General features: G+C 39.3%; 1 protein-coding gene across 2 annotated transcripts in view; it reads right to left on the bottom strand.

The window, feature by feature from the left end:
• The window catches only part of LOC106872890 (exosome complex component RRP45-like), a 53,600-nt gene that overhangs the window by 18,185 nt on the left and 17,568 nt on the right, over positions 1–17,847 (bottom strand). For both annotated transcript variants that reach the window (XM_089354962.1, XM_089354963.1), the window contains exons 2-6: positions 14,179–14,273; positions 13,344–13,463; positions 11,882–11,984; positions 2,597–2,694; positions 198–237 (exon numbers count right to left, since the gene is read on the bottom strand). In XM_089354962.1, coding sequence (XP_089211088.1) covers positions 198–237; positions 2,597–2,694; positions 11,882–11,984; positions 13,344–13,463; positions 14,179–14,273 — 456 coding nt within the window. The remainder of the gene's footprint in view (positions 1–197; positions 238–2,596; positions 2,695–11,881; positions 11,985–13,343; positions 13,464–14,178; positions 14,274–17,847) is intronic.

Genomic DNA, 17,847 nt, shown 5'->3' with positions numbered 1-17,847 from the left:
GTCCCACCAGCTCATGAAGAAACAAGCTACATTTCCAGCCACACTGACACCAATGGCTGTACCTTGAACCTGCATGTATAGTTCACTCACAAAGCTTACCCAACGGGGGCCATGCAGTGGGGACTGAACCCCAAACCATGTGTTTGGGAAGCAAAATTCTTGACCACAGATCCATGGATATAAAAAACAAATCTTACCACAGTGACTTCTTCCCCACTCACTTCAACATCTGGACGTCTGCAAAGAAACAAAGATATCAACATTATCATTATCGTTGTTGCCATCGTCATTTAATGTTCATGTTCCATGTTGGGATGGCCTGAAATAGGGCATTACTGGGACCCTAGACAGGTAAAAGGACCAAATCTCACTCATACATTTCGTTTTATTTCACCTGATTTCAAGAATTGGATGTCCTTCCAAACATCAACCAATTTACAGAGTGCACTTCATGCATGCCTATTATTGTGACACCCTGGGCCACACTAACAAGTCCTCTTGACCCTCAACCCCACATCTCAACTCACTTATCAGCAAGTCTATAGAGTGTTGCCCCAGGTGGAATTACAATAGCACCAACAACAGAAATGATGTCATGAAAGTCTAATTTAAATACTGTGGGTTAGTATCGAAAGGGTGAACCCATAACTGAGTCACAAACTCCATAGAAAAACATATCAACTTCAGAAGGAACAAACTCCCTATCTTACCTGCAAGGAATAGCAGCCAAACCTCCCTCTAATCACAATCTACTATTTAAAAAATGGAAAAATACAATGTAATCCTTCATACACTATGTTTCAATAAGAGATGTGACAATCAAAACTGGACACCTCTGACGACAGGTCTCCTCTATCAGGTCCAGCTAGGATTTACACAAGAGCAACAACATTTTGTTCAAGAACATACACATTTTTCTGAAATGGTATGGGTACGTGTACAAAGATTTATCGCCCTTTTAAATGTACCCAAGAATATCACCTGTTATTTACATTATTTACATTCGACGGATATTTGTCCTCATCTTGTTTGTTGTTAACACAACGTTTCGGCTGATATATACCCTCCAGCCTTCTTCATGTGTCTTGAGGAAATTTCGAACCTGGGTTCTCATTCCTAAGGTATTCTTCGATGTTGTAATTATTATTATTGTTCAGTAGTTTTATTTTTATAACGTGCTTTCACTTCACTACCGAGCGCAGCTCTGTGTGCCTTGGGTATGTGCTGTGGTTTGCTGTGATGCTCTTATGGTCACTGTATTGAAAGTGTTTTGCGTAGGATGTGTGCAGTGCTCAGTAGTGCAATTTTCTGTATGCTATATATATTTGTAAGAACTCGGAATCTTGGGGTTAGTAGCCCGCGCTCTTAACCACTATGCCATATGCCCGCGGGTATATATAGAACTGTAATATCATCCGTATATACTTTTTAGTTATTTCTGAAAGACTGCTTAACAGAATTATCTCCCTTGTAGCAATAACGCAACTAAATTCCTCCATTAGGACGTAAATTTCACTTTTCAAAAAGTAAGAATTTGTGTGAAATTTATGCCCTGATTTTATGCCTTTGGCTGGTCAAGATTGACATGATCCCTACTCTACCCAACATATTGAGTTCTATACCAAATGTTTGTACGATATATATACATATATATATATATATATATATATATATATATATATATATATATATATCAGATGTTCATGTTTTACAACACTTATATTACAATATAGACACACCACAAGCAGGCTGCCACTGTTTTAATCTGAACCCATTCAGAGTGACTACCCACCCTCCCATACAATTACATACAAGAAAAATTTCATTTCCTTGGACAAATAAAGAAAATTATCGATACACTTCAAAATCAATATTAAAAGAACAAATCTGTTCTAAAAGTTGTGTTAATCCGACTTATTCTTTTATTTTCTTCAGTCATTTGACTGCGGCCATGCTGGAGCACCGCCTTTAGTTGAACAAATCAACTCCAAGACTTATTCTTTGTAAGCCTAGTACTTATTCTATTGGTCGCTTTTGTGTCAACTAAATCCACTCACAAGGCTTTGGTCCACCCAAGGCTTTAGCAGAAGACACTTGCCCAAGGTGCCACGCACTGGGACTGAAACCAGAACCATGTGGTTCGAAAGCAAGCTTCTTACCACACAGCCACACCTGAATAACATATTTTATTAGATGCTCAAGCATTAGTGTGCTATTTCTAAGGCTCTGAATAATCTACAGCACATCTATATGGGTGCAGGAATGATAGAAGGAAACTGAAAGAAGCCTGTTACATGTGTATGTGTCTTTCTCCTGGTAGCGCAGTACAACTGTAAACCATCATAACACAAGTAATGTTGTTCATTTTCAATTTTCCATGGAACACACACATCCAGTTATGGAGAAATATTACTTAACTTGGAAAGAAGTGAGGGTTAGCCACAGAAAGGCGATCCAGCCATAGATATTCTGTCTGACCCATGCAGGCATGAAAAAGTGGACGTTAAAACAAAGATGATGGTATGTGTGTGTGTGTGTGTGTGTGTGTGTCTGGAATTGTGTGCACTGTTTGATGGATAGCTCATGAAATACGTACCTGAAGTGTGCAAGAGACGTTATGGCTGCAATACTCGCAGAATCAATCAAATTGCCATCGTGATTCAAAACATGGAGATCAATTCGAATTATCCACACCTGAAGAATTAAAATACCATTAAACCATTATTATTGTTTATTATCATTATTATTATTATTATTATTATCATCATTATTATTATGGCAGCAAGATAGCAGAACCGTTAGCGCGTTGGACGAAATGCCCAGCTACGTTCTGAGTTCAAATTCCGTTGGGGTCGACTTTGCTTTTCATCCTTTTGGAGTCAATAAATTAAGTACCAGTGAAATACTGGGGGGGGGTCGATGTAATCGACTTGTCCCCACCCCACAAATTTCTGGCCTTGTGCCTCCAGTAGAAAGGATTATTATTATTATTATTATTATTATTATTATTATTATTATTATTATTATAATATTATTAAGGAGACAAGTTGGCAGTATTGTTAGCATGTCAAACACAAAATGCTCGGCAGCTTTTCTTTCCGCTATTTTAAGTTCCGAGTTCAAATCCCTATAAGGTCAATTTCACATTTCATCCTTTCGGGGGTTAATAAAATAAGTACCAGTTGAGCACTGGGGTCAATGTAACCAACTGACACCCAACACCTAAACACCGCATGAGATAATGTTGTCCTAGACACAGTATGTCTGAATAAAAGTTGGACTGGTCATGGCTGGAACAACTCATCATAGGTTTCTGGACCAGGGCTGACCTGGTGCTAAACAACCACACCAACTTTATTGTGATACCAAAACAGAACTAGATTGACTGCACGGCCTCATAGTACCTCCTTACAATTAGGTTGACTGTACTTGTGGTACCTACTTACAGTTAGGTTGACCATACCTTACTGGGATACCTACTTATCCACTGTACCTCACTGTAGTACCTACATACAACTAGATTGATTGTACTTCAGTGGTACCTAGTTAGGTGTAATGCACCTCATTGTGGTACCTACTTATACTCAGGCTGACTGTACTTTATTATGGTACATACGTACTCCTAGGTTGACAGCAATTTATTGAGGTACCTACATATTTATAGGTTGACGTATCTCACTGTGGTACTTATTTATAGTAAGGATGACAGTATCTCATAATGGTACATACACCTAGTTTAGCAGTAACTTGAGGTACCTACATAAATGTAGGTTGACAATATCTTACTGTGGTACCTGTTTATAGTAAGGCTGACAATATCTCATTATAGTACATACAACTAGTTTGACAGTAACTTATTGAGGCACCAACATAGATATAGGTTGACAGTGCCTCACTGTGGTACCTATATATTGCAAGGTTGACAATATCTCATTATGGTACACCTAGTTTGACAGTAACTTAGAGGTACCTTCTTACAGCTAGGCCAACAATACCTCACTGTGGTATCTATAGTAAGGTTGACAGTACCTCATTATGATACATACTTACATCTAGGTCAACAGTATCTCATTATGGTACCTACTTATAGGTAGGTTGACTGTACCTTACTTGGTTACCTCTATGCAACTGATATAAACTCACTAGCGGTGAGCTGGCAGAAACGTTAGCACGCCAGGCAAAATGCTTAGCGGTATTTCGTCTGCCGCTACATTCTGAGTTCAAATTCCGCCGAGGTCGACTTTGCCTTTCATCCTTTCGGGGTCGATCAAATAAGTACCAGTTACACACTGGGGTCGATATAATGACTTAATCCGTTTGTCTGTCCTTGTTTGTCCTCTCTGTGTGTAGCCCCTTGTGGGCAGTAAAGAAATAAGAAACGTTAGCACGCCAGGCGAAATGCTTAGTAGTATTTCATCTGTCTTTACGTTTTAAGTTCAAATTCCGCCGAGGTCGACTTTGCCTTCCATCCTTTCGGGGTCGATCTAATCAACTGGCCCCTTCCCCCTAAAATTTCGGGCCTTGTACCTAGAGTAGAAAAGATTATTATTTACAGCAATGTTGCTAGAAATAGCAACCAAATCTACTTCAAATCACACTCTACTGTCTTAAAAAAAGAAGTACACATTGGATAATAAATAAAGTCCGCGATGCACTGTAACTGAACATAAGAGAGAGCCACATCTTCAATCATATCTGCTAGATCAAGGCTGACCTCAAGCTAATCAACTACTACTACTAATACTACTATTGCTACTATTACTACAAACACTTCTTACCACTACCACCCACTAAAAATTAGATCAATTTCTTTTGCTATCTACCGACATGAAACAGCAGTGCACCACTGCTAACCAACTTGGCACCGCTAGACCAATATTGATGCAGCTATTTACAACAATACTGTGACTGTTTGGTCACTGATACAATCTTGGCTTTTTGTCTTCTGAACTCTCTCTCTCTCTCACACACACACACACACACACACGTTATGAATGCAAATATTTATAAACGCTTGCGCACACGCATGCACACACACATAAATGCATAGTATTTTTGTGAGTATACAATAAACCTTCATTAGCCCTTTCTATACCAAACTGCCCTGAGGCTGCCCCTGTTTCGTGGTACAAACTTTTTACTTTAAAATGGTCTTAATTAAAACCTTCTGGCAGAATCTCATGTTAATTTATCTTCCAAAACATCACTTAATGACGACAGATTTATTTTACTAAATTCTTCGTTATTGGTAAAATTAATTGAAACCAAGGCAGTTTGATTTTCAACAGAAATCATCATTGTCAGCGTCATTATTTAATGTCCATTTTCCATGCTGGCATGGGTTGGACAGTTTGACTTGAGCTGGTAAGACCAAGGGCTGCCTCAAGCTCCTTTGTCTGTATCTGGCATGGTTTCTACATCTGGATGCTCTTCCTAACACCAACCACTCCACAAAGTGTACTGGGTGCTTTTTATGTGGCACCAACACTGGTTTCAACCCTGCTGTTGGTGGACAGGTCTTCTTGAGTACAGCAAGGGGCCAGATATCTCAGTCTTTCATCAAGGTGCCAGTTATCTTGGTCCTTTGTCAAGATGCCAAATATCTCAGTCATTTGTGAAATATGGTACGAAAAGTGGGGTTAAAAAGTACAAGTGGAAGAGTGATCTTTTTTTAAGGAATTGTCGAAGTCAAGCAATGAGGGGTTTTTTTTCTAACTGTCAGGTCATATCCTAATTCAAATATAGCTATGTTTTTCCATTGGACATTTCTAACCAACTTTCTTTACATACATGACTTATTTAGAGTTAGAATTACTTATCTTCTTACTTTTCTATAGAGAGAACATCTCATAAAACCTTTTTCACTTATATTTTCAAATAACTGTTAGTTGCCTTAGTTTTAGTTTATACCTAACTGGACTCACATTTCTTCTTCCTTTCTCATAAGGATAAATATGAATTAGGCCCAGGAAGACCTGGGCTGAGGTGGTGAGGCAAGACCTTCGTACATTGGGCCTCACCGAGGCGATGACTACTGACCGAGACCTTTGGAAATGTGCTGTGCGTGAGAAGACCCGGCAAGCCAAGTAAGATCGTTGCCAGTGCCCCTGGACTGGTTCTTGTGCGGGTGGCACATGAGATGCACCATTTTGAGCGTGGCCGTTGCCAGTACCGCCTGACTGGCTCCCGTAGGATTTTCGAGCGAGATCGTTGCCAGTGCCCCTGGACTGGCTTGTGCGGGTGGCACATAAAAGACACCATTTCGAGCGTGGCCATTTGCGTGTGGGTGACACGTAAAAGCACCCACTACACTCTCTGAGTGGTTGGCGTTAGGAAGGGCATCCAGCTGTAGAAACTCTGCCAAATTAGATTGGAGCCTGGTGTTGCCATCCGGTTTCACCAGTCCTCAGTCAAATCGTCCAACCCATGCTAGCATGGAAAGCAGACGTTAAACGATGATGATGATGATGATCTGAAATTATACTCTGCTATTTCCTTTATCAAGTCCTTTGTAAAATTTTTTCTTTATACTTCTTGCACTGAAGAGAACAGTGATATATTATTAATTTAATCTAATTAAATTAATTAAATTATTTCTATTCAACCATCAATATACATGATTTTAATATCGCTGTTCGAAATGGTCATCTGTATGAATTAAAATTCTCTTACATTTTAACATCTTCTCTTCTCCATTTTTAACTTCCTTGTCTGACAAGTGTTATTCAAAAAGAAATTTGTAAACTTTGGGCGCTTAAATCTGGTTTAGTCTTTGATTCTGAATATGTATTATTAGATTTTTTTAAAAATTACAGTCAGATTATATAATTATATTGCAACAACATAATTATTATAAAGAAAATCAATTGCAGTTAATAAAATTGTCAATAAATTTATAAGTACAACTTCTCACCATGAAAATGTAGTGTTTATTAGAGGGAAGTGTGAAAGCAAATAAAAAGCACTTAACAGGTGAAGAAAGAGAGTGGAAAGGGAAGGTGAATGAATTCAAACAGCAGTTTAAAAGCTAGTAAGGGCAGAGTGTGGAAGGGCTAGAAAGAAAAAAAAATGATATATTTCTTAGATAGAGATGTAAAATAAAAACACAGGGTTGTATACGGGTGAAATATTGTTTGATTTTGGGCCTTATTTTTGTCATTTCCTCGTTATCTTTTCACCTGCCCAATACATATCAGGACACAACTAACTGTGGAATGTGTCATGCTATCTCAGAACAATTGCTAAAACATTTCATAATGGGAAACAGAAACATTGGTTACCCTCATCAAGATCCTTCGCCATATCACTGAATGAGCTTCATATCTATGATGAATTTACCAGTTTTAATGGGCGTGATAGGTAGCAGCTTATTCCTAAGTGAAGTAGAGACCATTATGCTACCCTTAACTTCATAGTTTGAATAGAGAATAAACTAGCATCAGGAAAACTTTGAAGTTACTGTCAACAATTTACCATAAATATTAGATGTTATAAATGTTCTTTAATGAATGACTATCTACTTTATGTATTTAAAAACATTTCAACTGTGAATGCATCAATATATACAAACACACATGTATATAGCATAGAATGTATATATCCATATATACACATGCACAAATACACACACACACAAAGGCAAATATTTTATGCATACATCCTTACATAAGAAATATTGACATTCAACACATTCTGTATTTAATATACATACACACATGTGCATGTACATATATATCTATCTATATATATATATATATATATATATATATATATATATATATTATACACACACACACACACACACATATATATGTATATACATATATACATACACACACACTACATAGATCAAATACTGACATTTACATATACCAATAAACCCATCATCATCAACATCATAACACACATACACACACACACACACACACAGCCAGTACTACCACCACCATCACCACCATCATAACTACTCCCAATACTATAACCCTATCATTAGTAGCACAATAGCAACAGCAATAACTATCACCATACCATCAAATACTAACTATAACAATTACCACCACCACCACTACCAACTACTACTACTTTATCATTAGTACCTCATTACTACTACTACTACTACTACTACTACTTCTACTATCTCAATAACAAATCAATGCAATTGTTATCACAATACAATTTCACAATCTCAACCACTACAACATCATCCTATACAAGAATCTCTACTACACCACCACCACTGCAACAACCGCCTATACTTCTATGACTATCTCCATTGCCACATCAACTTCCACCATCGCTACCGCAACTACCACCAACACTACAAATGCCATCATCACCAAAACTACCTCCGACACCACTGCCACCAACTCAGCCACTGCAACAACCTCCACTACTACAACAACCACTTAAATTACTTCCACTATAACAACAACCACTCAAACTAACTCCACTACTACAACAACCACTCAAACTAACTCCACTACTACAGCAACCACTCAAGCTACCTCCACTACCACAACACATCCACTACCACCACCATCACAACAACAACAACAACCAACACTGCAACGTGCTCCAACACCACTACAACCAGTACCACCACCAACGCTACAATCATCAACACCACTACCACAACCACCACCAATACAACAACCTTGATTTACTGCAATCACCTCCACCACTGTAGTTATCTTCCCCCACTACATTCTACAACCACGACAAGCACTGTAATCATCTTCTCTTCACCACTACTACAATCACCTATACCACTACAATCACCTATACCACTACAACCGCTCACACTAACTTCTACAGAAACAACTGCCAGAAACATAAGCACAACCACCTCCGCTATTGCACTGTTACCAACTCCACCACCACCACCACCACCACCACCACCACTACTACTACTACTGCTGCTACTACTACTATTACTATACTCACTAATACTATTTTTACACCTATTACTTTACTAGCTTTACTAATAGTAAAAACCATCACCACCATGTCTACCTCTGTGAACACTACCGCCTGTACTCTAACCACCACCATTACTTCTCTAACAAATACCATCCTCTACCACCACCACCACCATCACCACCAATACAAAGCAGTTTATATACATTTCCTATGTTGTAAAAAGGAACGCCGAAAAAATATTTATACTTCTGATGATGATATGATGATGATGGTGGTGGTGGTGGTGGTGGTAGGGATGGTGATGGTGATGGTGGTGGAGATGTAGCAGGACCAATCAATTGTGATTCATTGCTGACAATCAATATTGTCGTATTGTTAGTGTTCTTATATAACCTATGCACACACACACACAGATGCACACACACACACACACAGATATACAGGTACATACACACACACACACACACACACATATATATATATATATATGTATATATATATATATATATATATATATATATATATATATATATATATATATATATATATATATATATATATATATACATATATATATACAAAGGCATATACATTTGTTATGGTACACATATACACTCATACAAAGGCATACACACGCACACACATACATACATACATATATGTATGTATACTGGGGTACACATATAACACACAGGGTAACAGACGAACACACACACACACACACATATATACAAATGTATACGCACACTGAAGTCCACATGCACACACACATATACATGCAAAGATATACATTCACTGACGTCCACATACACATATACATATAAAGATATACACACACACAAAGGTTGACATATATACACATACATATACCTGACATCCACATACACACATACAAAGGTATACACACACACATATACAAAGATATACACACACACACACACACATGAGATGTTATCAACAGAAGAACCATACTTCAAGGACACCAACAAAACTACTAACAAGTCAGAAAAAAGAAAAATAAAGAGCCTCTACATGATGGCTAGTTAGAAATAGCAGTCAAATCTCCTTTAAATTATATCATAAGATCTTTAAAAATAAAAGAACATATTAAATAATGTAGGTCTAGCTACTCTTAAAAGGCAGGATGGTCACAACTGGAATGCTTTTGATCAGAGGTCTGTTTGAACAGGGTTCATCTGAGGCTGAACAACATTCTCAAACACAACCACCACCACCACCACTATCACCACAATCACTGCAACCTTCAACAAGGAGCCTCTACGTGGTCAGCTGACCTGCAAGAAATAATAGCCAAATCTCCTTCAAACCATGCTCAAGTGCAAAAAGAAGGGCACATCAGATCATGTAGTTCTAGACATACACTACTGCTGCAAATATAGTTGGGATGGTCATGGCTGGAATGTCATATAAAAGCAGCTGCAGTAGTAGTAGTAAGAGGAGGGATAAACAAGCTTGACCCTTAAACTGCCTGTTAGGGAATTCTTGTTACTGTTTAACCTCAGATCAGCCGATTCAAGTTGAATTACAATCAAAAGCGCTCCAGGCATGACCAGCCCTTCTTATATTCATACACACTTTATCTAGTGTATCCTTACTTTTTTTTCAAAAGCATAAGGATGTATTCAGAGGAGTTCTGGCTACACTTTTTAGCAAGTCAAGCAACCAGGAATAGCCTCGACATCTTGCTGGCAACAGGCCAGGAGTTGTAGTTGTATGATCTTGTTTTTCACTGCGATCCAGAGAAAATTTGTAATGCGTGCAGTACTGTAATGTTGACTGCACCATTATAGAAATGTGTGCAGTGTTCTAATGTTGACTGCACCATTCCAGAAATGTGTGCAGTATTGCAATGATAGCCATACTTGTACTGCACAAAGGGGTCAGCAACTGCTCAGAGTTGAAGTACCTTTCAGACCCCTATAGAAAATGTCAGGGATTTGAGATACAATTTCAACTGTGTGTTATATATAACATTTGGTGATGAGGCAATACTGGAGCCTCTATGCAGTCACTTTTCCTGCTAGAAACTGCAGCTAATTCTACATCGGAGCTACCTGTTCAGGGCTAAACAACAACGTTATGAAGTATTTGTAATACAATTTCAACTGTGTGTTATAAATACAATAGGTGAAGAGGCATAAAGGGAGCCTCTACATGGTCACTTTTCCTGCTAGAAATTGCAGCTAATTCTACATCAGAGCTACCTGCTCAGGGCTCTACAATTTTATGACTGATGACTAGCCAGCAAAGAAGCCTACATGCAGTCGCTCAGTATTCTAGAAATAATAACCGAACTTCACTCAAATCAAACCCTACTGTCTTAGAAAAACAGATGAACACCTAGAATAATGTGGCCCAGGGTGCAAAGTAACCATCAATCATTTTTAGAGACAATGTGTATCCAGGACAATATTATGTGAACACAGTGAGTGGATTTGGTAGATGGAAACTGAAAGAAGCCCATCATGTGTGTGTGAGTATATATATATATATATCATCATCATCATCATCAAATATCTGTTTTCCTTATTTCTTTACTGCCCACAAGGGGCTAAACATAGAGGGGACAAACAAGGACAGACAAACGGATTAAGTCGATTACATCGACCCCAGTGCATAACTGGTACTTATTTAATCGACCCCGAAAGGATGAAAGGCAAAGTCAACCTCGGCGGAATTTGAACTCAGAACCTAGCGGCAGATGAAACACCGCTAAGCATTTCGCCCGGCATGCTAACGTTTTTGCCAACTCACTGCCTTATTACTAAATATCTGTTTTCCATGCTGGTATGGGTTGGACAATTTGACAAGTGCTGGCAAGCCAGAAGACAGCACTGGCTGGGCTTCACTGTCTGTTTTGGCATGGTGTTTATGGCTGGATGCCCTTCCTAATATTACATGAATTAAAATATAAAAAACAAAAAAAAACACTGTCTCTTACCTTCTCCCCGGCAACGATGCAAAGTGACTCAGTGTCTAAACAACGGGACTCCTTCAGGCAGCGCTCCATCAGACGATTCACATAAACTCCAAATTCGGAAAGCCTGTCAAGACCAGTTGTAGAATGAAGAGATAAGGATGTAGAACAGTGATATCGCAGGATGGCATAGAATGGCAGACAAAGGAGAAGAGCAACAACATGGGCAAAGTTCAGAGAGCTCCTACCTCTGCTGGTGACAAAGGGCCTCTCGCTCAGAGTAAAAGGTAGACTGTATGACGCATGTGTACGAACAGCCATGCTACATGGCAGTGAAACATGGGCCATGACTACTGAGGACATGCGTAAGCTTGCAAGGAACGAAGCTAGTATGCTCCACTGAATGTGTAATGTCAATGTGCATACTCGACAGAGTGTAAGTACCTTGAGAAAAAAGTTGAACCTAAGAAGCATCAGTTGTGGTGTGCAAGAGAGTCGACTGCGCTGGTATGGTCTTGTGGTGCGAATGGATGAGGATAGCTGTGAGAATAGCTGAGGATAGCGGTTGAGGGAAACTGTGGAAGAGGTAGACCCAGGAAGACCTGGGATGAGGTGGTGAAGCACGACTTTCGAACATTAGGCCTCACTGAGGCAATGACTAGTGACCGAGACCTTTGGAAATATGCTGTGCTTGAGAAGATCCGGCAAGCCAAGTGAGACATCCCATGGCCTATACCAGTGGTGTAACCAGCCCACTTAGGCATACCTTTCTTTCATTGGACACTAAACTCTGCTTGCGAAGACCTGTTGAGGCAGGTGAAATTGAAATCAAATTCGATGACAGCACCGCATGACTGGCATCCGTGCTAGTGGAGCACTAAGAGCACCATCCGAGTATGATCGTTGCCAGGGCCGCTGACTGGCCCCTGTGCCGGTGGCACATAAAAAGCACCATTCGAGTGTGATCATTACCAGCGTCGCCTTACTGGCATTTGTGCCAGTGCTGCTGGACTGACTCCTGTGCCGGTGGCACGTAAAAGCACCCACTACACTCTCGGAGTGATTGGCATTAGGAAGGGCATCGAACTGTAGAAACTCTGCCAGATCAGATTGGAGCCTTGTGCAGCCATCTGGCTCACCAGTCCCCAGTCAAACCGTCCACCCCATGCCAGCATGGAAAGCGGATGTTAAATGATGATGATGATGATGGTGATGTGTGTGTGTGTCTCTCTCTCTATACTAATACTGACATGCAACAAATTAACATACTGAAACAATATGCAAGAAACTGTCACACGTATTTCCATCTTCCCTCTTTTAAGATAATACTGTATAATTTGAGAGAGATTTGGCTGCTATTTCTAATAGGTTGAGCTAAACAACCATGCAACAGCTTACTGGGATTGCTGTATGCAACTTACAAAGGGGTTTCAAATTGGACATTGGTCTTGTAATCAAATGTTAGAGAAGCTGATGGTTTCCTCACCTTCCAGGTTCAAACGCCGGTGATGCCATAGGAGAGAGTTCCACATTAACAAACAGGATGCCATCTGTGGGACGGTTAGGTTTCGGTTGTCCTACAGCTGCTGTTACTTGTGCCAAAACCCTGAAAAATGTTAAGAAATAACATTAGAAAACAAAACATGAATTAAGCTATATATACATTAATAATAATATTACAGGTAAAAACTCAATTAAAATCAATTTATAAAAAATTAAAATTAAATTGAGCATTACAGATTAAAATATATGAAACTTGGTTCTTTTCCCTAAAACTATATATATATATATATATATATATATATATATAATCCAAGAAAGTTAAGGGTTGTGAATCTGCATGGTGAGAAGCTTACTTCTCAACCACATGGTTCCAAGTTCAGGCTCACTGTGTGACGCCTTGGACAAATGTCTTCTACTATAGCCTCGGGCCAACTAAAGCCATGTGAGTGGATTTGGCAGACAGAAAATGAAAGAAGCCCATTGATTTTAACTCACAGCATTCAATCGTTAAACATTCATAATTGGAATGAATAAATAAAATTGAATATTAAGTATTTTGGGGATTTTTGATTTACTGTCTGGTGACTTTTGGCCAATCCTTTATATGAATCATGGCACGCCGTTGGTTATGACGATGAGGGTTCCTGTTGATCCGATCAATGGAACAGTTTGCTTGTGAAATTAACATGTAAGTGACTGAGCACTCCACAGACACGTGTACCCTTAACGTAGTTCTCTGCACAGTTCTAGGTTCAATCCCAAAGTACCTTCAAAAACAATAAAAGAGTACAACACAAAAACAAAAACAAAAAGATTACCTGGTTTTACCAAGTTCTACCTGGCAGCAGCCTCTTTCCACACCAAATGTAATCTTTAGTCGCCGATAATCATAAGGCTGGCGTCCATCGATTCTCTGAAAACAAACAGCAAAGGAGAACTGCTAAACCATTTTGTTACCATGTCTCTGGTGAAATACACTCTTGTTTCAATTAAGTTTGGAAATAATACTCTTTTACTTGTTTCAGTCATTTGACTGCGGCCATGCTGGAGCACTGCCTTTAGTCGAGCAAATCGACCCCAGGACTTATTCTTTGTAAGATTAGTACTTATTCTATCGGTCTCTTTTGCCAAACCGCTAAGTTACCGGGACGTAAACACACCAGCATCGGTTGTCAAGCGATGTTGGGGGGACAAACACAGACACACAAACACACACACACATATATATATACACATATATACGACGGGCTTCTTTCAGTTTCCGTCTACCAAATCCACTCACAAGGCTTTGGTCGGCCCGAGGCTATAGTAGAAGACACTTGCCCAAGGTGCCATGCAGTGGGACTGAACCCGGAACCATGTGGTTGGTAAGCAAGCTACTTACCACACAGCCACTCAGGAAAATAACTTCGTCGTTATTAAGCTGAGGTTTGGAATTTAACACCTGAACTGATACATGTACCACCAGTGGTTCATCACAAACTTCATACAACCATCATATGCATCACTGGTGGTAGATTTCCATAATTTGAGAAAATATTTTATTCTGTATCTTTGATATAGTTTTGAGGATATTAAATAACATGAGTGATAAATATGAAAGTTTAATTATGAAATATTGTAAACATGCAAAAAAAATTACATTTCCTGGTAATCATACAGAATGCAGTGTGACTGCAAAATATCTGGGATCAATGGTAAGTTCCAGTAACAGGCCATAGCAGTTAGCATGTTAAAACAGCAAGTTTATATCAAAGAATCAGGGGTAGTCTAAGGTGGGTTAGTATCAAAAGGGTTAAACAGATTTTAACCCATTTGTTAACAAATTTCTGTTAAAATGCACTGTTTTTGTTTCAATTAAGTTTGAAACTAATGAAGAATTTAGTAAAACAACTTTGTCATTATTAAACAGGAGTTTGGAATTTAACACATTAACTGCCACATGTATCATCACACACTATATTGGAAGTGTGGGCATTCTGCTTCCATATTTGGGACAGTGCTACACTTACACACACAAATATCTGAAACTGCCTCCAAAACACATAATTCTTCACTCTTCTGCTTCTTGCAACATGTTCGCAAATGCTGAAGACGCTTTCAGTTCCCTTGATGCCAAACTTTTGGCCAACAACAACAGCTGCTGCTGCTGCTGCTGGTGTTGAACTTGTGTAGAAATCAATATTAGACAAGTTCCATCTTCCAAGTTCAATGACCTTGAGTCTCAGTTTAGTGACCGTTGGTCAAGAGATGAATAATTGCTAACTTCAAAACAATGCCGACTTGAAGTGGAACCTAAACAAAATGGTTGTTAAGGAAACTGGTACTGAATGGTGGTAGGGGCGACGGTGATGATGGAAGGGGTGATGGTGGTGGTGGTGTTACCTTAAAAATTGCTAATGCTAGTTGATCTAAAATAGATCAATCATAGAGGCACCAAAAGGAGAAAAATATATGTGTGAGTATAATAAAGAAATAATAATAAAACAGCTTCTACTAATGATAATGCTGGAGGGGGGAGGGATGTGGTGGTGGGGGGGTGAGCTTAGGATACTGCTGCTGATGAAGGCGGTATTGCCGATGGACATCACGGTTGTGTTGATAAACAACATTGCTGGAGTTGATGCAGTTGGTGATGATGATGATGACAAAGACAGTGACGATGAACAAATACTACTGTTGATGATGATAGTGATGGTGGCAATGGTGATGGTGATGATTATGATGATTATGATGGTGATGACAGTGGTGATGATAAATGGTTGTATTGATGATGATGATGATGATGATAGAGATGACCAATACATGGTGAGGATGATGATGATGATGGTGACAACAGTGATGTTACTGATGATGATGATGATGACAATGATGATAGTGACGACGGCAGTGGTAGTCTCAGTGATGATCACAATCATGACAATGGTGAGGATGATGATGACGGTGATGCTGACAATGGTAGTGTCAGTGATGATGATGATGATGATGATGATGATAGAGATCGTTATTATGATGGTGATGATGATAGTGGTGATGAACAATACTCCAGTTCATGGTGATGATGAAAATAAAGAATGAATGGATGAAAATAGCAACAATGAACAATGACGATAATCAGCAATAAGGATGATGACAACAATGATGATGACGGATTGAATTTAACTGGTATTGTATCAGTGATCACAACAACTTGATAATTTCTGGTAATGAGCACCAAAGGACATCATCTTCCTAACGATTGATATTGTCAAAACAATATCTGTGTCTGTTTGTACATCCTACCTGAGGCAGACAAAGAGGAGAGAGAGTAGGAGGTGGTGTGTGTATATGTATATATATATATATATATATATATATATATATATATATATATATATATATATATATATATATATATATATATATATATATATATATATATATATATATATATATATATATATATATATATATATGGCGTAGGCGTAGTAGTGGCTGTGTGGTAAGTAGCTTGCTTACCAACTACATGGTTCCGGGTTCATTCCCACTGAGTGGCACCTTGGGCAAGTGTCTTCTACTATAGCCTCGAGCCAACCAAATCCTTGAGAGTGGATTTGATAGACAGAAACTGAAAAGAAGCCAGTCGTACATGTATGTATATATATATATATGGGAGAATATACAAAAAATAACAACAGACGAGGACAGGTGGTGTAAATAACAAAAGTATATATTAGTATGACGCTCGGGAATACGGAAAGTCTTTGACGTTTCGAGCTACGCTCTTCAACAGAAAGAATACGGAGACAAGGAGAAAAACACGGAGAAAAAAAATTGAATAGTGTTCAGTCAACGGTCAATCATAATAATGGCCGATCATAACAATGACTGACCGGAAGTTAGAAATTCTTATTTCAGGAGAGCTAAGAGAGGGGGAGATAACAAACGGTGATCGGGAACGAGGGGCTGTGTGTGGGAGGTAGACTGCTGGTGATCTTGACGTATGTAGTGTGAAAATGGGGGAAGGGAGAAAGGAAGAAAGTAGTTGGTCAGTTGTAGTGTGTGCGTGGTGTGATGCGAGGGTATTGGTGTGGTGTGCGTGGTGTGATGCAAGGGTATTGGTGTGGTGTGATGTGAGGGTGTTGGGAGGTGGGGAAGGCATGGGTGGAGTGTGGGGTAGAGGTAGGGGTATGTGGGTAGGGTGGGGTATGTGGGTAGGGGTGGGTGGTGGGTGTAAGGAATTGGATGGGGTGGAGTGGGAAGGTAGAGTAGGAGTGTGTTGGGGTGTGGTGGGATGAGCTTATGAGGGGGTGTTGACGAGGAGGGAGAAGGGGAAGGTGGATGTAAGAGAGGGGGAAGATGGGTATGGGAGGGGAGAGGAAGAGAGGAGAGAGGGTGGGTATAAGAGAGGGAAGGGGGATTGAGAGAGGGGGAAGGTGGGTATGGGGGAAGAAAGAGAGGAAGAGAAAGAGAGGAAGAGAAAGAGAGGAAGAGAAAGAGAGGAAGAG

Source organism: Octopus bimaculoides, chromosome 7 (genome assembly GCF_046866305.1).
Source record: "Octopus bimaculoides isolate indiv1 chromosome 7, ASM4686630v1, whole genome shotgun sequence".
Lineage (NCBI taxonomy): Eukaryota > Metazoa > Mollusca > Cephalopoda > Octopoda > Octopodidae > Octopus > Octopus bimaculoides.
This window is presented reverse-complemented; position numbering and strand designations above follow the sequence as displayed.